This window comes from Dipodomys spectabilis, unplaced genomic scaffold (genome assembly GCF_019054845.1).
Source record: "Dipodomys spectabilis isolate Male_0828 unplaced genomic scaffold, ASM1905484v1 ptg000098l, whole genome shotgun sequence".
In the NCBI taxonomy this organism is placed as follows: domain Eukaryota; kingdom Metazoa; phylum Chordata; class Mammalia; order Rodentia; family Heteromyidae; genus Dipodomys; species Dipodomys spectabilis.
The window spans coordinates 15,545,858-15,564,910 of record NW_024870775.1 but is presented as its reverse complement, the minus strand read 5'-3'; the positions used below and the strand labels follow the sequence as shown (position 1 = coordinate 15,564,910).

The 19,053-nt window shown below is 43.6% G+C and overlaps 1 protein-coding gene across 2 annotated transcripts in view; it reads right to left on the bottom strand.

The window, feature by feature from the left end:
* Syk (spleen associated tyrosine kinase) overlaps positions 1-19,053 on the bottom strand; it is a 77,036-nt gene that overhangs the window by 35,284 nt on the left and 22,699 nt on the right. For both annotated transcript variants that reach the window (XM_042686660.1, XM_042686661.1), the window contains exons 2-3: positions 7,788-8,235; positions 4,512-4,672 (exon numbers count right to left, since the gene is read on the bottom strand). In XM_042686660.1, the coding sequence (XP_042542594.1) occupies positions 4,512-4,672; positions 7,788-8,201 (575 nt within the window). In that variant the 5' untranslated portion in view covers positions 8,202-8,235. The remainder of the gene's footprint in view (positions 1-4,511; positions 4,673-7,787; positions 8,236-19,053) is intronic.

Here is a 19,053-nt window from a genome sequence, read left to right as displayed (position 1 = left end):
ATGTCAGGATAAGAGGGCTGCCTGGCAGGCAGTGGAGGTTGGCTCAAATGGTAGTGCCAGCCTTGAGAGAAAAAGCCAAAAGCTGAGTGTGAGGTCCTGTGTTCAAGCCCTGGTCCTAGAGTGTACACGTGCATGCATGGGCCCATGAACATACATACATACACACACACACACACACACACACACACACACACACACACACACACACACACACACACACACACACACACACACCAGAAGCACTCACACTGAATTTTCAGCCACAGAATCTGGTGCTAATTTAAAAGAGTTCAAGGAGACTGGGTGCTGGTGGCTCATGACTGTAATTCTACCTGCTCAGGAGCCTGAGACCTAAGGATTGCAGTTTGAATCCAGCCCACACACCAGAAGTCCTTGAGACTCTTATCTCTAATTAACCGCTAGAAAACCAGAAGTGGAATTGTGGCTCAAAGTGGTAGGGCACTAATCTTGAGTATAAAAGTTCAGGGACAGTGCCCAGGCCCTAAGTTCCAACCCCACAACTCACAAAAAAATAATTCATGAAAGACTTTCATCTCTAGTCTCCTTACAAGAAGCATAGATGAAATGCTTGTAAGGGTGAAGGAATCTGGTCAGGGAAATCTAGACTTGGGAGATAGCATTCATTGATATTGATACTACTAGACAAAGAGCAGCATCAAGTTCTACACATGTATGCATACCCTATTTAAGCACTCAAGCAACCAAAAGCTCTTCTTGAGAGAAGTGAATCCCTCAGGCCAGCCACAGTCAAGCATTAATTTCTGCAGGAGGGCAGTGTCCTATTAGGCCAGATCATCAAATAATAAAGCTGTCCAAGAAGGCTGCCTTCTAACCATGGGAAAACAACCCTGAGAGTTCCTGGTAATGAGAATTCTTTAGTGCTACTGATATAGAAAGCACACTGAACAGAGCAGAAATCGGCACTGACGGCACATGTTTTCAAGGCAATAGTAGAGTATTGTCAATGATCACCACACCCACAGAAGCTCAGCCTCAGTTTCAAAGTTATCCCTCTGCCTAAGGTCCTGTAATTGACATGGAACATAGGTTTTGAAGCAGGGATATGTGATCTGCAGGCTTGGGCCCTGCCTTTAAATGAGACAAGGTCCAAGTGAAGAACAGTATCCTGATATATATAGATACAGATTTAGATATATCCACAGCTAAGCCTTGAAGGTGTGGTAGAAGATCAGGAGGTAGTGGGAACTGGGCTGGGGATGATGTGAGGGTCTATAGGGAGCAATTAAGCAATTGCAATATAAGTTGAATCAATAGCCCAGTGCAAAAAAGATCTGGGGATACTTAGTAAGAATGCAGTTCGTTGCTGGGTACTGGTAGCTTGCATCTGTAGTCCTAGCTACTCAGGAGGCTGAGATATGAGGATCATAAGTTGAAGCCAGATTTGGCAGAAAACTTTGTGAGACTCTTATCTCCTATTAACTACCCAAAAACCAGAAGTGGAGGTGTGATTCAAGTGGTAGAACACCAGCTTTGAGTGAAAAACCTAATGGTCAGTGTCCAGGCCTCTAGCTCAAGCCCCACCATACTCTGTCTCTGTCTCTTTCTTTGTCTCCATCTCTGTCTCTGTCTCTGTCTCTCCATGTCTCTCCATGTCTCTCTCTCTCTCTCTCTCTCTCTCTCTCTCTCCCTCACACACACACACACACACACACAGATTAAAAATACAATTACTTAGGCCTCCCACCTCCAGGAGTCCTGCATCAGCCAGGATAGATCATGCATGACAGTTTTCAAAATTTTTTCTACAACGCACATGGAAATTGAATGTGCCATGAGGGGTTGTGAGATGTCGGTCTTTTGTAGGCCAAGTAGACAGACCAGGTTGCAGTGGATCTGTCTTCTGCAAGGGGTGTGTTCACATCCCTAGAAATGGACTATATTAGCAGGATTCAGGCCCAAGCAGTGTGCAAACATTGTCTTCAGTACCAGATCACTGAAAAAAAAAAAATCTCTGTCCCTGGAGCATGGCCGTTCCCCAAAGAGCCTGAGGGCAAAAGGTCAGCAGTCTGGCTGTGTACATTATGTCATTCGGGCACTCGGTGGGTCCTGATGTTGAGTCTTCATCCCATGACTTTCGTGCTGGAATTAGTTCTGAGAAGAAGCTGGAGAAGAGCCAAGGTTCTGGAGAAATAACCCTCAGGAACTGTCCTCCTTCCTCTTAGTCTTGCCAGCACTGACTGGGTCCAGAACATACCACATTCCAGCCACCCAGTGCTGACATGAGCTATTCTTTTCTCTTTCAATAAGATTGTATAGGATTGTATTTAAAATTAGAAGTCTGAGGGAAAGTCTTTCAACAGATGGCTATATAGAGAATCTCTTCTATTTCTAGGAAAAGTTGGTAGCTGGATAATGAATTGGCTTGCCTAGAAGGTTACACCACTAATACTGGTTAAGAATCTACAACAGCAATGGGAGAGTAGTCCTTTGTGCTCTGCCCCCACCACACAAGAAGCATCTCTACTGGGGACACTGAGTGGTGATAAGCATCAAGGATGATTTCCTCTACCAGCATGACTTACTGTGTCACCATGGCAGCAGCATCTTGCAAAAAGAGGTTCATTGGCCCAATGACTGCTCCTGACCATGAGGGTCAGGGACCATACTGAGCTGGCCTGATCCTCCTCTACTTTTTAAACTTAGGCTCACATGGATCCACCAAAGACAAGGAGCGGTTAAAGCACTGGATCATTTCTTCTGATTTCCGAGGTCACAAGGCTGGTTCTGGTTACAGAGCTGCATTCACCAATCACATAAGCCACTCCAATTTTTAATATTTGTCCAGGGTCAAATCAGAGTGGAAAAAAACTAGTATTTTAGTTTTTCTGGATTACTAGAGACATTGTTGTACAGCTCATATTTACCAATAAGAGAATCATTCAGGTTGAGCCTCCCTAATCAGAAAATCAGAGATTGAAAATATTTTTTAAAAAAGACTTCTCTGGAGAGGAAATAAGAATAGCCAATAGACACACAAAGAAATGTTCAACATCTGGGGCCATAAAATAAATGCAAATGAAAACAACATTGAGATTTCATCTCACCCCAGTTAGAATGGCTGTAATCAAGAAAACTAATAATAACAGATGCTAGTGGGAATGTGGCCAAAAGGGAATGCTACTACACTGTTGGTGGGCATGTAAACGTGTTCAACCACTCTTGAAAGGTTAAATATAGAGCTCCCCTATGACCCAGCACTTTTATTCATGGGCATTTACCCAAATGGCCACAAACAAGGCTACCAGCATAACTATGTTCACTGCAGCATTATTTACCACAGCTAAGATATGGAACCAACCCAGATGCCCCTCAGTAGATGAATGGATCAAGAAAATGTTATATATAGATACAATGGAATTCTATGCTTCCATCAGAAAGAATGACGTCATATTAAGTAAAGTAAGCCAGACCCATAGAAACATAGGCTCCATTGTTCCCCTCATTTGTAATAATTAGTATATGTCTAGGATAGTCCTAGCAGATGATCACAATAGCTCCATGGATATGTACACATGACCATATAAAACGATGCTAATTGAAATGAACTACAAGAAATGGAAACGAGGGTTTTTTGTTTTGTTTTGCATGTACTGTGTGAAGATATTTCTTTTTCATTTGTTTTTCCCCCCCTTTGGCTTATCCCCCATTGTCACTGTTTTTGATTTTGGTACCCTGTGTATTGTACATATGTTTATCTGATTTGGGGAAGGGAAGGGTAATAACAAAATGGTGAGACAAAGGACAAAGGATGAACCAATGCAGCAGTGATACTCATAAGACACTCTGTTGGAAATGAACTTTACAACTTGAGGGGAAGGTGAGTCAGTGGGAAGGGAAAGTGAGAGAAAATGAGGGAGGAGTTAACACTATTCCACAAGAAATGTATTCATTATCTTACTTACGTAACTGTAACCCCTCTGTGCATCACCTTTACGATAAAATTAAATTTAAAAACTAAATAACGTACAATCTGACATTCTTTGATCATTCACATGATACCACAAGTGAAAAATTCTACACATGATCTAACCTGACGGGTTAAAACATAGCCACATTAAAATATCCTGTGAAATTACCTGAAGCTATGCATTTAAGTTGTATATGAATCATAAATGAATTTCAAGTGCAGACTTGAGTCCAATACCCAAGGTATCTCTATACACTCAAATATTTCAAAATGGGGAAAAATCTTAAATCCAAAGAACTTCTCCTAAGCATTTTGAATAAAGTAATCTTCAACCTATGTGTGTCTATGAGTTTCTTTAAATACAACATGACCATTTAGAATGAAACTGGGTAAAACTCAGGTTGAATCACAAATGATAGCTTCCATCTGAAACACCCTTAGGACAGACCTGCAGACAAATTTTCATATAGTAACAGGCAGCCGTTTCCTGAGGTTTCATGAGGGCCACTCATAAAGAAGCCAAGTCAAACATGGAAGATGAGGGGAAAGACACAATACTTACAAAAACTTCCCATTTGTCTTTGATCCTATCAAGACAATCTGTTCTGACTCATCCCGGGAGATGTTTCCATGGAACCAGGGCATTTTCTCATGGGCAGTGGTAGCAATCAGCTTCTCCAGTTGGGGCTTCTGGCTGATGATGGCTTGTTCCAGAGCCTGGCCCTGCAGTAAGCAAGGATGGAGTGCGTAAGCCAGATAGAGATGGACAAACGGTAATCATGTACAATCTGTCTTAAGGATAGTATAATAGAGCAAAATCAAACCGCACTCATCCATTTACCCATGCTCCATCCACTCATTCATTCAATAAATAAAATCAGTAAGATAAATCACTTGCATACCTTCCACTATAGAAATAACAAGGTAGATTTTGGAATAAAGACATCATTTTGATTTTTTTCAAAGTCAGGTAAATTTTGGATACCAGCTGACTTAGTACATAAAATCCAGAGAGCAGACATCCTGTTCTGGGCTCTTGAAACCACAGTCAGTCACTCAACTGATGGTTTTATGTTAGGACATGATCATTTCTTAGCCAGCAAGAAGCTTTAAGATGTGAGTAAAGAATGTACATGTAGCCATCACCTGCAGGAGATGGGCTCAGAGTGCAGGTGAGCAGTCTTTACTGTGTGGACATGATGATAATGGGAATCAAAAATGAAAAATGAGGTTGAGAGCTAACTGTACTGATTTCCTCATCCTTCTTAGAGAGAAGAAATAGATTTTCTTGACAGTAACAGATGAAGATCCAGAGCTTGATTATATGCATGTATAAAGAGAACTCAAAAGCCAAATGCCAGTTGCTCACACCTGTAATCCTAGCTACTCAGAAGGCTGCCATCTGAGGATCATGGTTCAAAGCCAGCCGGGGCAGGGAAGTCTGTGAGACTCTTATCTCTGAATAACCACCAGAAAACCAGAAGTGGCGCTGTGGCTCAAGTGGTAGCGAGTTTGCCTTGAGCTGAAAAGCTCAGGGACAGCACCCAGGCCCAGAGTTCAAGCCCCATGACTGAGGGGGGGGGGGGGGGGAGAGAGAGAGAGAGAGAGAGAGAGAGAGAGAGAGAGAGAGAGAGAGAGAGAGAAACACTCAAGCAGGAAAATAAAAAAAATAAAACCATCTCAGACCTGGAAATAGAAGAGATTGCAATGTGAGCACACTAAATTTTTTTTAATCATATTTCACAATGAACTGCTCAATCCTTGATCAAAGAAAAGGTAAGCTAGCATAGGAGGCCCTGAGTTCAAGCTCCAGATGCAACACACAAATACACACACACATATTAAATCAACAAAAATCTATTTCACAGGTAGAGTGCATCTAGACTTACGGACACATGGCACCTGGAATCAAGTGAGTGAAGAGGTAGTGTGGATGGCTATGGAGTTCACTTAGACACACAAGAGCCAGCAATGACACAGACAACAACACAAGCAGAAGGTGGGTATGTAACTCTAGGACTCCATGTGTAATATTCAATGAAAGCTAAAGTGTAGAGAAAGAAATTAGATGTCTCACTATCAGGCACTGGGGTGGGAAAGGGCAGGGTGGGTACATGATGGAGTAATGTGTCTTTATGCTGGTACACAGGACCTTTAGCTCTCACTTGGCTTTTTTGTTCAAGGCCACACCTCTGCCTCTGGCTTTTTGCTACTTTATTGGAGATAAGAATCTCACAGACTTTTCTGCCCTCGCTGGCTTTGAACATCAAGCCTCAGATCTCAGCCACGGAGTAGCTAGGATTACAGGGGTGAGCCAGCAGTATCAATCTTCCTATACATCTCGATTGGGGGTTATATGATTCTTTTCAAAACCCACGGGACAGCACCTTGGAAAAGGATGAAGTTACTATGTGCAAACTCCTTATATATAATCTTCAAAAATTTTGATTTCATTATAATTTGCATATGTCAATAACACCATCAGGTACACAGAACAGACATCAGAAAGCACAAGGAAAATGGTTATTACGTAAAACCAAACTTGTTGGCTTCTGACACCAAATGCTATTAAAAATGTGATGGGGAAAGGAGAGCAAATGTGGTGAAGCATGCCTATAATCCCAACTACTTGGGAAGTAGAGATAGAAAGGTCATAGTTCAAAGCCAAATCTAGCAGAAGTTAATAAGACTTGGTTTCAAAACCAAGCTGTATGTGGTGGTGCACATCTGTAATTCTAACTACTTGGAGATAGAGATAGGAGGAACATGAACTAAGTCTGACTGGGACAAAAGAACAAGACCTTATTTGAAAAACAAACTAAAATCAAAAGAAATAGGAGCATCGTTCAAATGGCAGAGTTATACCTAGCAGGTGTAAGACTCTGAATTAATCCCAGTACAATATATGCACACACACACACACACAGACACAGACACACACACACACACACACACACAGACTGAGGATGTAGCTCAATGATAGGACACATGTCTTGCTTGCTTAAGACCATTGATTCCCGGCTCTGAAAAAGAAATGGAGGGAAAGAAAAAAAAAAAAGACCAGCCATAGTGGTTCACCTTTATAGTTCCAATTCCAGAGGTGGAGGTAGGACCATGAAAACAGAAAAGGTATGAGATAGGCATGAATGTAAATCCTTACTATCTCTTCAACAATTTTATATGGAATTGTCACTATGTCCAAGTCAAACACACATAGCCTTGGCTGTGGCAGAATTTATCCTTAAGATGTACCGTACCATAGATTTCTACAGAATGATGTCCTTAACAGTGTTATTGATGAATAACAAAATTCAGTAGGCCTGAGTTAAATAAATTACAGTTCCTATCAGGCAGTACCAGACTGTCAAATAAAGGGTGGAGAAACCCTGTATATGCAGACACAGAAGGTTCTGCAAGAGATACTAAGAAGTCATAAAATCCAGTGTGAATCAGTATGTGCCTATAAACATAAAAAACAGACACAAGCTAGGCATCAAAAGCTCATGCCTGGAATCCTAGCTATTCAGGAAGCTGGGATCTGAGGATCACAATTTGAAGCCAGCCTAGGCAGAGAAACCTGAGAGACTTTTACCTCCAATTAAGCATTAAAAAAAAAAGCCAGAAGTGGAGCTGTAGCTCAAGTGCTAGACTGCTTTAGCTAGCCTTGAGCCAAAAAGCTCAAGGACAGAGCCCAGGTACTGAGTCCAATCTCCGGGATTGGCAGGAGAGGAGGGGGAAGGAAGGAGGGAGGGAGAGAGAGCCTTATTTGGGTTCACAGAGTACCACTGCATGGGTTTTCAGGAACGGAGTCATCTGGGTGGGATTATGAATTGCCTACCTGCAGATTCCAGGTCTGCTTCACATACTCCCTGATGAGGTTTTCTTTCAGATCTTCAAAGGGTCCAATCTTGGGTTGCACCCCTGGTGGCCGGTTGAAGGGTTTCTGGAGGAGACAGATGAGGCCATCGGCCTCCTGGGAGTGGTAGTGGCAGAGGTCAGCAGGGCTGCTGTGGGCCCTGCCCCCGGAGATGGCATAGGTGCCGTTGAGCTCTCTCTCGATGGTGTAGTGGTGTGCCTTCCTGCCATAGGCCACCGACAGGGCAAAGCCACCCAGGTAATTGCGACTCTGACGTAGCAGGTACAGCCCATCAGTCATGCCTCCCTGGACCAGGTAGTCTTCGGCCTCCTCCCGGGTGATATTGCCAAAAAAGAAAGGTAGGTGATTGGCACTGTCTGCCGCATTGCCCGCCATGCCTGTGCTCTGCCTTCAGGGCGTAAGGGTACACCTGAATGAGACAAACATTGATGACATGAGTGAGGAGCTTGATAAGCAAGGGACATTGCTAAATGCATCAGAGCCCATGCAAGCCTGAAGTGAGTCCTTCCTGCTCAGGGTGGAAGCATTTTCTTCCCAGGACCATCCACTGTGGGTGACCTTTCTACCTATATCATTATTAATACATCCAAATACATGGCAGTTGTCAAAAGTGCTGGTACACACAGTGGTACAGCCGAGCCGGGCTCATGACTCCCTCTGAGGGTAGACAGCAGTGCAGGGACAGAAACCACCCTGAGGGGTGTCCTGTAGAGCATCCACTTAAGTCTCCAATGACATGTGCCTGAATCATAGGAGCTGCTTTCTGCAGTGAGTCCCAGAGCACTGGCCTCATTTATGAGGCCTGTGGTCATCCTAAAGCCTTCTCTGCTCTGCCTAGGGGAAAGACCAGCCAGTCACTGAGTTACATAAAGTGACATTCATCTATTCTGGAAATCAGATGAGAATCTGGCTAGGCAAAAACACCAGACCTCATATTTTAAAAGTAACTAATGCCAGGCAATGATGGCTCACAACTGTAATCACAGCTACTCAGGAGGCTGAGATCTGAGGATTGAGGTTTGAAGCCAACTGGGGCAAGGAAGTATGGGAGACTCTTTTCTTGAATTAGCCAACAAAAAACTGGAAGTGGAGTTGTGGCTGAAGTGGTAGAGTGCCCACCATGAGCACAAAAGCTCAGGGATAGTGCCCATGCTGAATTGAAGCCCCAGGACCCACATACTAAAAAATAAAAACAAATGAGACCAACAGTGCATGCTTTCTCTCATGCAAGAGCAAGGTCTAAACTACATCAAGACATGATAAATTACATAAGACTCTAGAACTCACACAGTGTTTGACCAAAGGAAGATATTCTTAGGAGAGGAACACAACGATGAAACGCCTCTATGCCTCTGGTCATACAAAATAGTATTTATTGAGATAAACTCCAGGAAATGGAAACATAAAATAGATAAGGAAGGGGCATGGCTCATCTAGTAGTGGGTGTGGCTAGACCAATAGGGGCGAGGCTTGAATAGTAAGGGGAGTGGCTCACTAGGCACCACTATCAAATAGTGGCTCAACTGGTAGAGTGATTGCCTAATAAGCATGGGGCCCTAACTTCAAACTCCAAAACTGTCAAATAAATACACACACAAAGCAGACCTCACTTATACACACAGAGCACACATGGTTATATAAAATGGCCGTTTCCTCGTGTGAGTCACCCTCCTCCATGTGGCTGCACAGCTAATGACCCCATTTGTCATAGGTAGGGAACAATTAATTCCTCCAGTGCTATCCTCCAAGGTGTATTTGTAGACAGCACCCAAGAAATAGTGACAACAAAGGAAAGTACACATCACCCTCTCCGGGCTTGCTGAGTATCACACTCACCAACTCTGTCCAAGTTTCTAAAAGCTCATCTTAACCAGGTTTTGAGTTCAGTTTTTTTTTTTTAAGCACTGTCTACATTTGTTATCATTTTAGATACACTAATAACAAAAAGACATCTGTGGCTACTTGGGAGGCTGAGATCTGAAGATCTTGGTTTGAGGCCAACTACTCAAGAATCTTCTCTCCAATTAACTAGCAAAAAGAAAGAAGTGATGTGGCTCAAGTGGTAGAGCACTACCTTGGAGCACAAAAGCCAAACAAGAGCATAAGGTCCTGAGTTCAAGCCCCAGTACTGGTGCACACAGAAAAAGCAGCGGAGAGTTGATGTTGGGAGGCACATCTCCCTTTTGTCTCTACCCTTTCCCCATCTTTCTGTGTTTCCTCAGCTGTAGGTTTGGCCCTGCCCTGCCCTTTCCCAGGGACAGCCTGTAGCCAGGCCACATGCACCTCTAAGGCCTCCCCTTCACTTCTGCCATCCATCCACCCTAACTCAGTGTCTCTCAAACTTCCCGTTGCGTGCATTGCATGGGGACTCTGCTACATGGCAGAGACCTGAGATACTAAAGCTCTGGTTGTCCTGGTGTGGCAGATGCTGGGCACCGATCTAGTTGAGACCACCCCTCCATCTGCTGCCTGCTTGTGGACCGAAGCCCCCACTAGGACCCCCAGGGGCTCTTGAGGCCTACACTCACTCAGGTTCAATTTCTTTGCTACAGCACCACTTACTGAATTTGAGGACCAGCTCTGGGAAGTGAGCATAGTTTAGCCATGTATTAATGCCTGGGTGGCTCCTGGTACATGGGGAGCTGGTGTACAAACTTAAACATACATGCGGATGTATAGGGATCCATTTTTCCCCACCAAGCTTGGGACCTCTCTGTCAGCTGACCTGATATCAGCACTTGGATGTCCAGTAAGCCATCAGCCTTCACAAATCCAAAATGGGGCTTCTATTTTGCATGCCAACTCCTCACTAAATCCCCATATTGTGGAAGGAAACAGTTTCTTCCATACAGGCTTGTGCTTTCCCACTTGAATCATAGCTCCTCTTCTGGACTTTTGCTTAACGATTATAGCGGTAAGAGTCTCTCTGAGTAAGGTAAGACTTTCATGCTGGGGATGGCTTCAAACCATGATACTTAGATCTTACCCTTTCTGGTTAGCCTGGATTGTAGCCCTAAGCCATTAATGAATGCTTGGCTTCTTTCTCTCTCCCAGGCATATGGTCTCAATTCAACACCTCTCCTTGGGTATATCTTGATGACCAGTTTCACACTTAACCTATTTTGGTGACTTCCTCCATAGCATTTATGCAAGCCTTCTCTTATCCTTAAATACAAACTCCAAAGGATCATAAATTTTGGCTGACTTGTTCATGTTTCAGGGTTTACCAGACATCCACAAAATCCCTGCTCAACAGAAGCATGCTGTAGCTTCTTAGTGTCTATGATGAGTATATGTTGCTATCCTACTGAAAATGCAAAATATCCAGTAGCTGTGTATTGAGTGTCCCAAAGACGGCTGGCTCACTCAGCCTTCGAGTAGCCAAGCCTTGCAGCTGCCTCAGTGGAGTTTGCTTCTTCCACAAGCTCATAGCTTTCAATGGGAAGGGAACTTGCTTCAGCACGTGCTCAAGGCTTCTGGTGGGAAGTGAGTGCTCATCTGGTTCCAGGCCCAGTCATCCATATAACTCTGTCTGCCCAGACACATATATCTGGCTCCCCAACTCCCTCCCAATGCCACCCCACAGCAACCCTTGAAGTGAAGGCAGTCTCATTTCCGGCTTTTTCTGCTTATATGGTGCTGAGGAATCAAACCCAGGGCCCCATGCACGCAAAGCAAGCGCTCTACCACTGAGCCACCTTCCCAGCCCAGTCTCTTCATTTTCCATTTCAAGGTGTTCATGTCACTTTCCCACCAATGCCACTGACTTTGATGCTATTGCTTGCTATCTCCTTGATCTGTGCCAGTGTTCTACTGATGCCAGCTGTCCAGCAGCTACGCTGGGCTGCTGGACCATTGAGTTTCCCTTTCACATATGATACACCTTCCATGTCCTCTATTTACATATTGAAACAATTGCCCTTGCCACACCTTCTTCCCTTCCGTGGTCCCAACCATTTCTAGCATCTCCCATTACCTTAGTTCATGGCATTCAGCCTAGAATGCTTGGCAGTGGGGCTAGGGATCTCCTGAAGACTGTGGGTAGGGTAGTACAGCTGTCTTGTCCCCTGGAGGCTATTTGGCAGCATCCCTTGCCTCTGCCCACTTCATGCCAGTAGCATGTCAAGCATGACAAGCGCAACCCCAGTCTAGTCTTGGTCAAGAGTTCCCTGGGGACAAACCTTCCCCTGGTTTGGAAATGACTGGGTGAGCCCCCGTGACCCAAGCATCGATCTGACCTGTGCCTTCTAGGATTTCAGTCCCTTTTCCAGCTTATCTTTCCCTTATCTAACTTTCTAGCATCTTCACCAACGAATAGAGGATGAGAGAGTGTTGTGAAGGAAGTCCCAGGGGTAATGTGTCTAGAAGGCAGTAACGCTAGAGATGCAGGGCAGAGGATGCGGTGGGCAATGTGGATGTCCTTTCTGAGTCTTTGTAGCCCTGGCACCTGAGTACCATAGCACTTCTCCAGGAATTTAGATGACAGCAGTACCAAAGCCACGGAAACGAGAGTCCCAGTCATGAATGCAGAATGTGGAGTTACCATGGAAACTGGTCTCCCAGGAGCAGGAACTCTGAATAGAGCAAAGGAGTATGTGGTGGTGGGATGCTCAGGAGAAAGGAATGGGCACAGCCTACCCAGGAGGAGGCTGAGTGCTTGCAAGGGAGGGAGACTGACGGATACATCCACAGAAGAATGTGGACAGTGGAGGCTGTGACTGAGCCAAACATGATGCTCCTTGCTCACAAAGCCTCTCTAGTGTCGCATAGAATATACTGTAAGACTTGAATGTAGAAACCAGATGCTGCTGGCTCAGGCCTCAAACCTAGCAACTGAGGAGGCTGAAATCTGAGGACTGACCTTTGCAGCCAGTCTAGGTAGAAAAGGCCATGAGATTCTCATCTTCAAGCAAATAGCAAAAAGCTAGAAGTGAAGCTATGACTCAAGTACTAGAGTGTCAACCTTGAGTGAAAAATAAACTAAAGGATAGTGTCCAGACCTTGAGTTCAAGACCCACTACCAGCACAAATGAATGAATGAATAAATAAATAATAAATATAGTTGAAGTGCTACTGTTTTATTGTTTTGTTTTGTTTTGTCGGTCATGGGGCTTGAACTCTGGGCCTGGGCACTGTCCTTCAGCTCTTCAGCTCAAGGCGAGCGCTCTACCACTTGAGCTACAGTGCCACTTCCAGTTTTCTGGTGGTTTATTGGAGATGGGAGTCTCACAGTCTCTCCTGCCTTTGGTTGGCTTTGAACCGCGATCCTCAGATCTCAGCCTCCTGAGTAGCTAGGATTACAGGCGTGAGCCACCAGCACCCGGCTAAGTGCTACTGTTTTTATGGATACTGGTTCTGTTAGCTGCTCTGAGCACTGTACCAGGTGCCGACCCTAATCTTGTAAAATGAATTCCTGGGAATGCTAAAGAGCTCCAGGTATCCAGGAAGCACTTTCAAATTTGGTTTCAGTTGCACTGTATCATTTTTCCACTAACTACCTCCTCTTGAGCTTCCTTTCCCATGGACACTCACAATCCATTTCCCCAGGCCAAAGATTAAGGATGACTGTATGATCTTGGCCCTTCAAAATGAATTTAGATTGTGTAGCCCTATTTTATCAGATAGCAACTTTACAGATGAAAAGTCACAGAGAATGCCTTCCTTCATAAGCAGTGTTTCAGAGAGCAGTTGTGCTTGTTAGGAAATTATGCCTCTGGCTGGGTGTGGTGGTCTAAGCCTTCCAGCTCAGCTTCTAGGAAGGTAGAGGCAGAAGGATCAAGGCCGAAGGCTAATCTAGAAAAGTATGAGACCCTATCTAAAAAAACAAAGCTAAAGGGTACATAGAATACTTGCCTAGCAAATGTGAGGCCATAAATTCCATCCCTAGTGCTGGAAAGGAAAGAAGAGAAGAAAGGAGGAGAAGGAAGGAGGAAGAAGAGAAGGGAGGGAGTGGGGAAGGATGGAAGAAGAGAGGGAAGGATGGAAGGCAGGAAGGCAGGAAGGCAGGCAGGCAGGAAGGCAGGCAGGCAGGAAGGCAGGCAGGCAGGCAGGCAGGCAGGCAGGCAGGCAGGAAGGAAGGAAGGAAGGAAGGAAGGAAGGAAGGAAGGAAGGAAGGAAGGAAGGAAGGAAGGAAGAAAGGAAGGAAAGTAGGAAGGAAGGAAGGAAGGAAGGGAGGGAGGGAGGGAAGGAAGGAAGGAAGGGAAGGGAAGGGAAGGGAATTAGTCTAATCAATCTATCATGTTTCCAGAGGCCATGCAAGTGCAAAGTTATTACAGATGCTTAGATCTAGAAAAGCAGCTAAGACGCTGTCATGGGCATGCATGGCCCCTGTGGAAGGAAATATCACCCCTGCAGAGGGACAGTCAATGGGAACATACACATAATGAAGATAGGTTCAACATGCCCACCTGGCACCTGAGAAAGCCAATCCCAACTTTCCCTCTCTCCCTCCCTTCCTACTTTCTTTCTTTCTTCTTTCCTTCCTTCCTTCCTTCCTTCCTTTCTTTCTTTCTTTCTTTCTTTCTTTCTTTCTTTCTTTCTTTCTTTCTTTCTTTCTTTCTTTCTTTTTTCTTTCTTTCTTTCTTCCTTCCTTCCTTTCTTTCTTTCCTTCTTTTTTTCCTCCTTCTCTCTCTCTTTCTCCCTCTCTCTCCCTCTCTTTCTTTCTTTCTTTCTTTCTTTCTTTCTTTCTTTCTTTCTTTCTTTCTTTCTTTCTTTCTTTCTTTCTTTCTTTCCTTCTTTCTTTCTTTTTTTCTTTCTTTCCTCCCTCCCTTCCTTATTTCTTTTCTTCTTTTTCCTTCACTGACTATGGTCCCCCCAAAACAATAGAAATGGCACTGATTAGAGCAAGTCTATTTACTGTTATGGTACTCAGTGGATCTCTTCCCTTGGTGTTCACACCCTCTCTCACACAAATTGACTTACTGCAGCATGACATTCAGGATGGCTAAAGCTAGCTCACCAAGACTCTTAGCTTGATAAGACAAAGATATACATAACCCAGTGGCTTATACTTATACTCCTAGCTGCTCAGAAAGCTGAGACGTGGAGGATCAGGGTTTGAAGTCAGCCTGGACAGAAAAGTCGATGAGAATTGTATCTCCAGTTAACCAGCAGAAAGTTGGGCTGGAGGTGAGGCTGAAGTGGTAGCGGGCCAGCTAAGTGAGAGAGTTGAGCAATTGCAACACTCTGAGTTCAAAGTCCATCATTATAATAAAAATAGAGGTATCCAGTGGATCACTCACTCTGGGAAAAGCCAGATGACATGTTGAAGGGCACTTGAGAAATTTGTGGGGGGTGGAGGCCCAGGTGCTAGACACTGAAACTTCCAGCAAACAGTAAGTAATAACTTCTCTGCCATGGGGGCCATCTTCCAGCTCTCATGAAACCTTCAGATAGACTGTTACAATCTCAGGCTCAAATTGGGCTATCACTGTACAGGACTCAATACCAGCTTAGCTGTCTTAAATGCCTGTCCCTCAGGGATCAAGAGCAATACATAGATGATCACTTGTCAAAAATGCTTTGGGATAAACTTATTTCAGAGTTTAGGGTTTTTTTTCAGATTTTGGAATATTTGCCTATACACAATGAGATGACTTTGGGACATTGAAATACAATTTTTATGTATGTTTCACGTGTACTTTACCCACACAGCCTGAGGTAGTTTCGTATAGTATTCTTAATAACCTTGTTCCACGAAACAGTTTCACAACATGGAATTTTCTGTTTGTGGCATGGTATCAGTATTCAAAGCATTCCAAAGTTTGGAATAATTTGTATTTTCAAATTAGGGGTACTCAGCCTAAAATATGTTGTTTTAAGCTACTAAGTTTAGGGTAATTGTTTAAGCAGCAACAGATTATTACTAGAGCATGTCAGTATAGCTAGGTGACAGAAGCAACCAATGTGTAATAAGTACTTGAGTGAATTATTAACAAGTGAACCTGAGGAGAAAGTAAGGTATTAGACTCTAGGCTGAGCAGAGTTGGGGTAAAACTTTCAGTACCATGGTGAGAGAAGAGAAAATGATCAGGAAGGAAGATGTTGAGCCGCACAAGCCCAGGTGAGCTCCTAGAGGCTATCAGCCTCAAACTACGTCCATCTGTTGTGTGCCTGGGCATTAGGCCAGGACATAGCACTGGCTCCCTGGAACCCTGCAAGGGACGCAGTATCTGGACCTGGCACTTACAGATTCCCAGAACTAGGACCAGGGGTGAATCCCACAGTTTAGACCATCAACAATTTGTGACTCATAAATCATCAGCATGCCATTTCTTCCTCTGCTTTCTTCTCTCCGGTTCAATGCATCAATATACAAGGCAAGACAATCAGAACAAAGAATTCACTATGGCCTTGAACGGTGCTGAATGCAGGTCCCTAGAAATCCTATCAACCTGGCCTTGGGCAGTCAGGCAGGCATCTGGACATCATTTCATTGTCCATTGCCCCTGAAAAACTTGCACTCATATAGGCTGCTTGGACCCCAGAGTGGTGTGCGTAAATGGGCAACTAGTCAGAGAGGTTACAGGATGCATAGAGAACTCATGATGGTTTCCTTGTAGTCTCTGATCGAGTCTAGAGACTGATGTGGCCCACAGGCTGCCCAATAATCTTGAGAGTCACATAGCATTCTTTTAGAGATACCTTATTAACCCTGCACAATACACACTGGGCAACTCCTCCCCTTGAGACCCCTCTTGTCCAAGAGCTCTGATTATCTTCTTCTTCTTCAATAAATACTTGCCATTTTACTTCTTCCTCTGTGTCTGTGGACTCATTCTTCAAGACCATTGAGACAAAGGATGTGAGCAGTTGTTGCGGTTTTTCAGTGTCAGTACTTATGTCCTAGGGAGTCATCATGAACACTGAATTTGCAAATTTGGAGCCATAGATCCAGGAGCTATAAGGCTAAGTTTTTTTCAGTAAATATATAGGTTCTTTGTATGTGTGTTTCTGTTTTTCTCTATATACCCTCAATATAACCCCTGTGTAAACACACACAGCGTTATATGCATGATCAAGTCGGCTACATGTACAGTACATGTAGACAAATATCACGGTGTGAACTCTGAGAACAGTCAACAGTTTAAAAAAGTTGCCTGGTGCTGGTGGCTCACGCCTATAATTCTAGCTACTCAAGGAGGCTGAGATCTGAGGATCATGGTTCAAAGCCAGCCTGGCCAGGAAAGTCCGTGAGACTCTGATCTCCAATAAACCACCAGAAAACTGAAAGTGGCTCTGTGACTCAAGTGGTAGAGCACTAGCCTTGAGCTGAAGAGCTAAAGGACAGAGCTCAGGCCCAGAGTTCAAGTCCTACAACTGACCAAAAAATATGTAAATAAAATAAAATAAAATAAAAAAGTGACTGTGAGGATGCTTAAGTATGTTTTGAATGGGATGAGGGCTAATGGGAATGGTGGAATGAGTGGATAAGGAATGGTGGACGAATATGGTCATAACAATGTACTTATGTGAAAAGGGAAGTGGGAACGGATATAACTCGTGGGGAAGGATAGGTGGGGGAATGATAGAAGGGTGACTCTCATCAAGATGAACTGGACGCCAGGCACTGGTGGCTCACGCCTGTCATCCTAGCTACAAAGGAGGCTAAGAGCTGAGGATCACGGTTCAAAGCCAGTCCAGGCAGGAAAGTCTGTGAGACTCTTATCTTCAATAAAACCACCAGAAAACCAGAAGTGGTGCTGTGGTTCAAGTACTAGAGCACTAGCCTTGATCAGAGGAGCTGAGGGACCGTGCCCAGGCCCAGACTTCAAGCCCCACAACCAACAAAAAAAAAGATGCATTAGCCACATCAATGTGAATGTTAAATTGTAAGCCTCATGAACAACCATTAGAAGATTAAACTAGAAAACAAAAGAGACTAATTTCATACACACTGTTGATATCTTAATATTGAACTCAAGTGTCGGAACATTACAGACCTATGCCAAGCTTTTGTCACCTGTATGTTCACTCCATGAAGCTCCCAGGTCACAGCCTACTGTGTGTATACAGCAGGCAGCACTGAAGCATTACATAGGAGACAGGTGTCAGTAAAATCACCAAGCTCAAACATAAAACGTGGCTCAGGTTTGAGATGTTTGCTACTCAAGGGGCTGAGATCTGAAGATCATGGGCTCAAAGCTGACCTGAGCAGATAAATCTGACTCATCTCCAAATAACCACAAAGATACTGGAAGTGTGACTCAAATGGTTAGTGCCAACTTTGAATAAAACAGCCAAACGATGGCATGAGGCCCTGAGTTCAAGCCCCAGTACCAATACAAAGAAAGAAAAAGAAAAAAAGAAAAGATGGTGTTTACTGGGCCAAATGCCAGTGGCCCACACCTCTAATCCTGAGATTAGAGAATCACAGATTGAAGCCAGCCAGGGGAGGAAAGTCAGTGAGACTCTTATCACCAAAGAGCCAGAAGTAGGCTCAAGCAGTAGAGTACAATCCTTGAGCAAAAAAGCTCAATGATAGCACCCAGGCCCTAAAGTTAAGCCTCAGGACCAACATATACATACATTCATATATATATGTATGACATATAAATACATTATATAATATAGTATATATTATATGTTATATAATATAGTATATATTATATATATAGTATATATATTATATATTATATTATAGTATAGTATATATATATATTATATAATATAGTATATATGTATTATAAATACATTATATAATATAGTATATATTATAGTATTATATAGTATATATTATATAATATAGTATATATAATATAAATACACTATATAATATAGTATATATTATATAATATAGTATATATTATATAATATATATTTCTCTTCTTTAAATCTGTTGATTTTAAGGTTGACATAAATCATCTTTTATGAACCTATCTATCCTAGTTAACAAAAGGGCCACAGATCTATGATGCAGGATTCTCTCTCCTTCCTTCCTCCCGTCCTCCCTTCCTCCCTTCCTCCCTTCCTCCCTTCCTCCCTTCCTCCCTTCCTTCCTTCCTTCCTTCCTGTTTTCTTTCTTTTTGTCTTGGTCCTAGGGCTTGAACTCAGAACAGGTACTGTTCTTTAGCTTTTTTGCTCAAGGCTAATCCTCTACTATTTGAGCCACAGCTTTATGTCCAGTTTTTGGTCCTTAATGGGATATAAGAGCCTCTCTGAACTTTCCTGTCTGGACTGCTCCAAACCTCAGTCCTCAGATCTCAGGCTCTTGAGTAGCGAAGGGTGT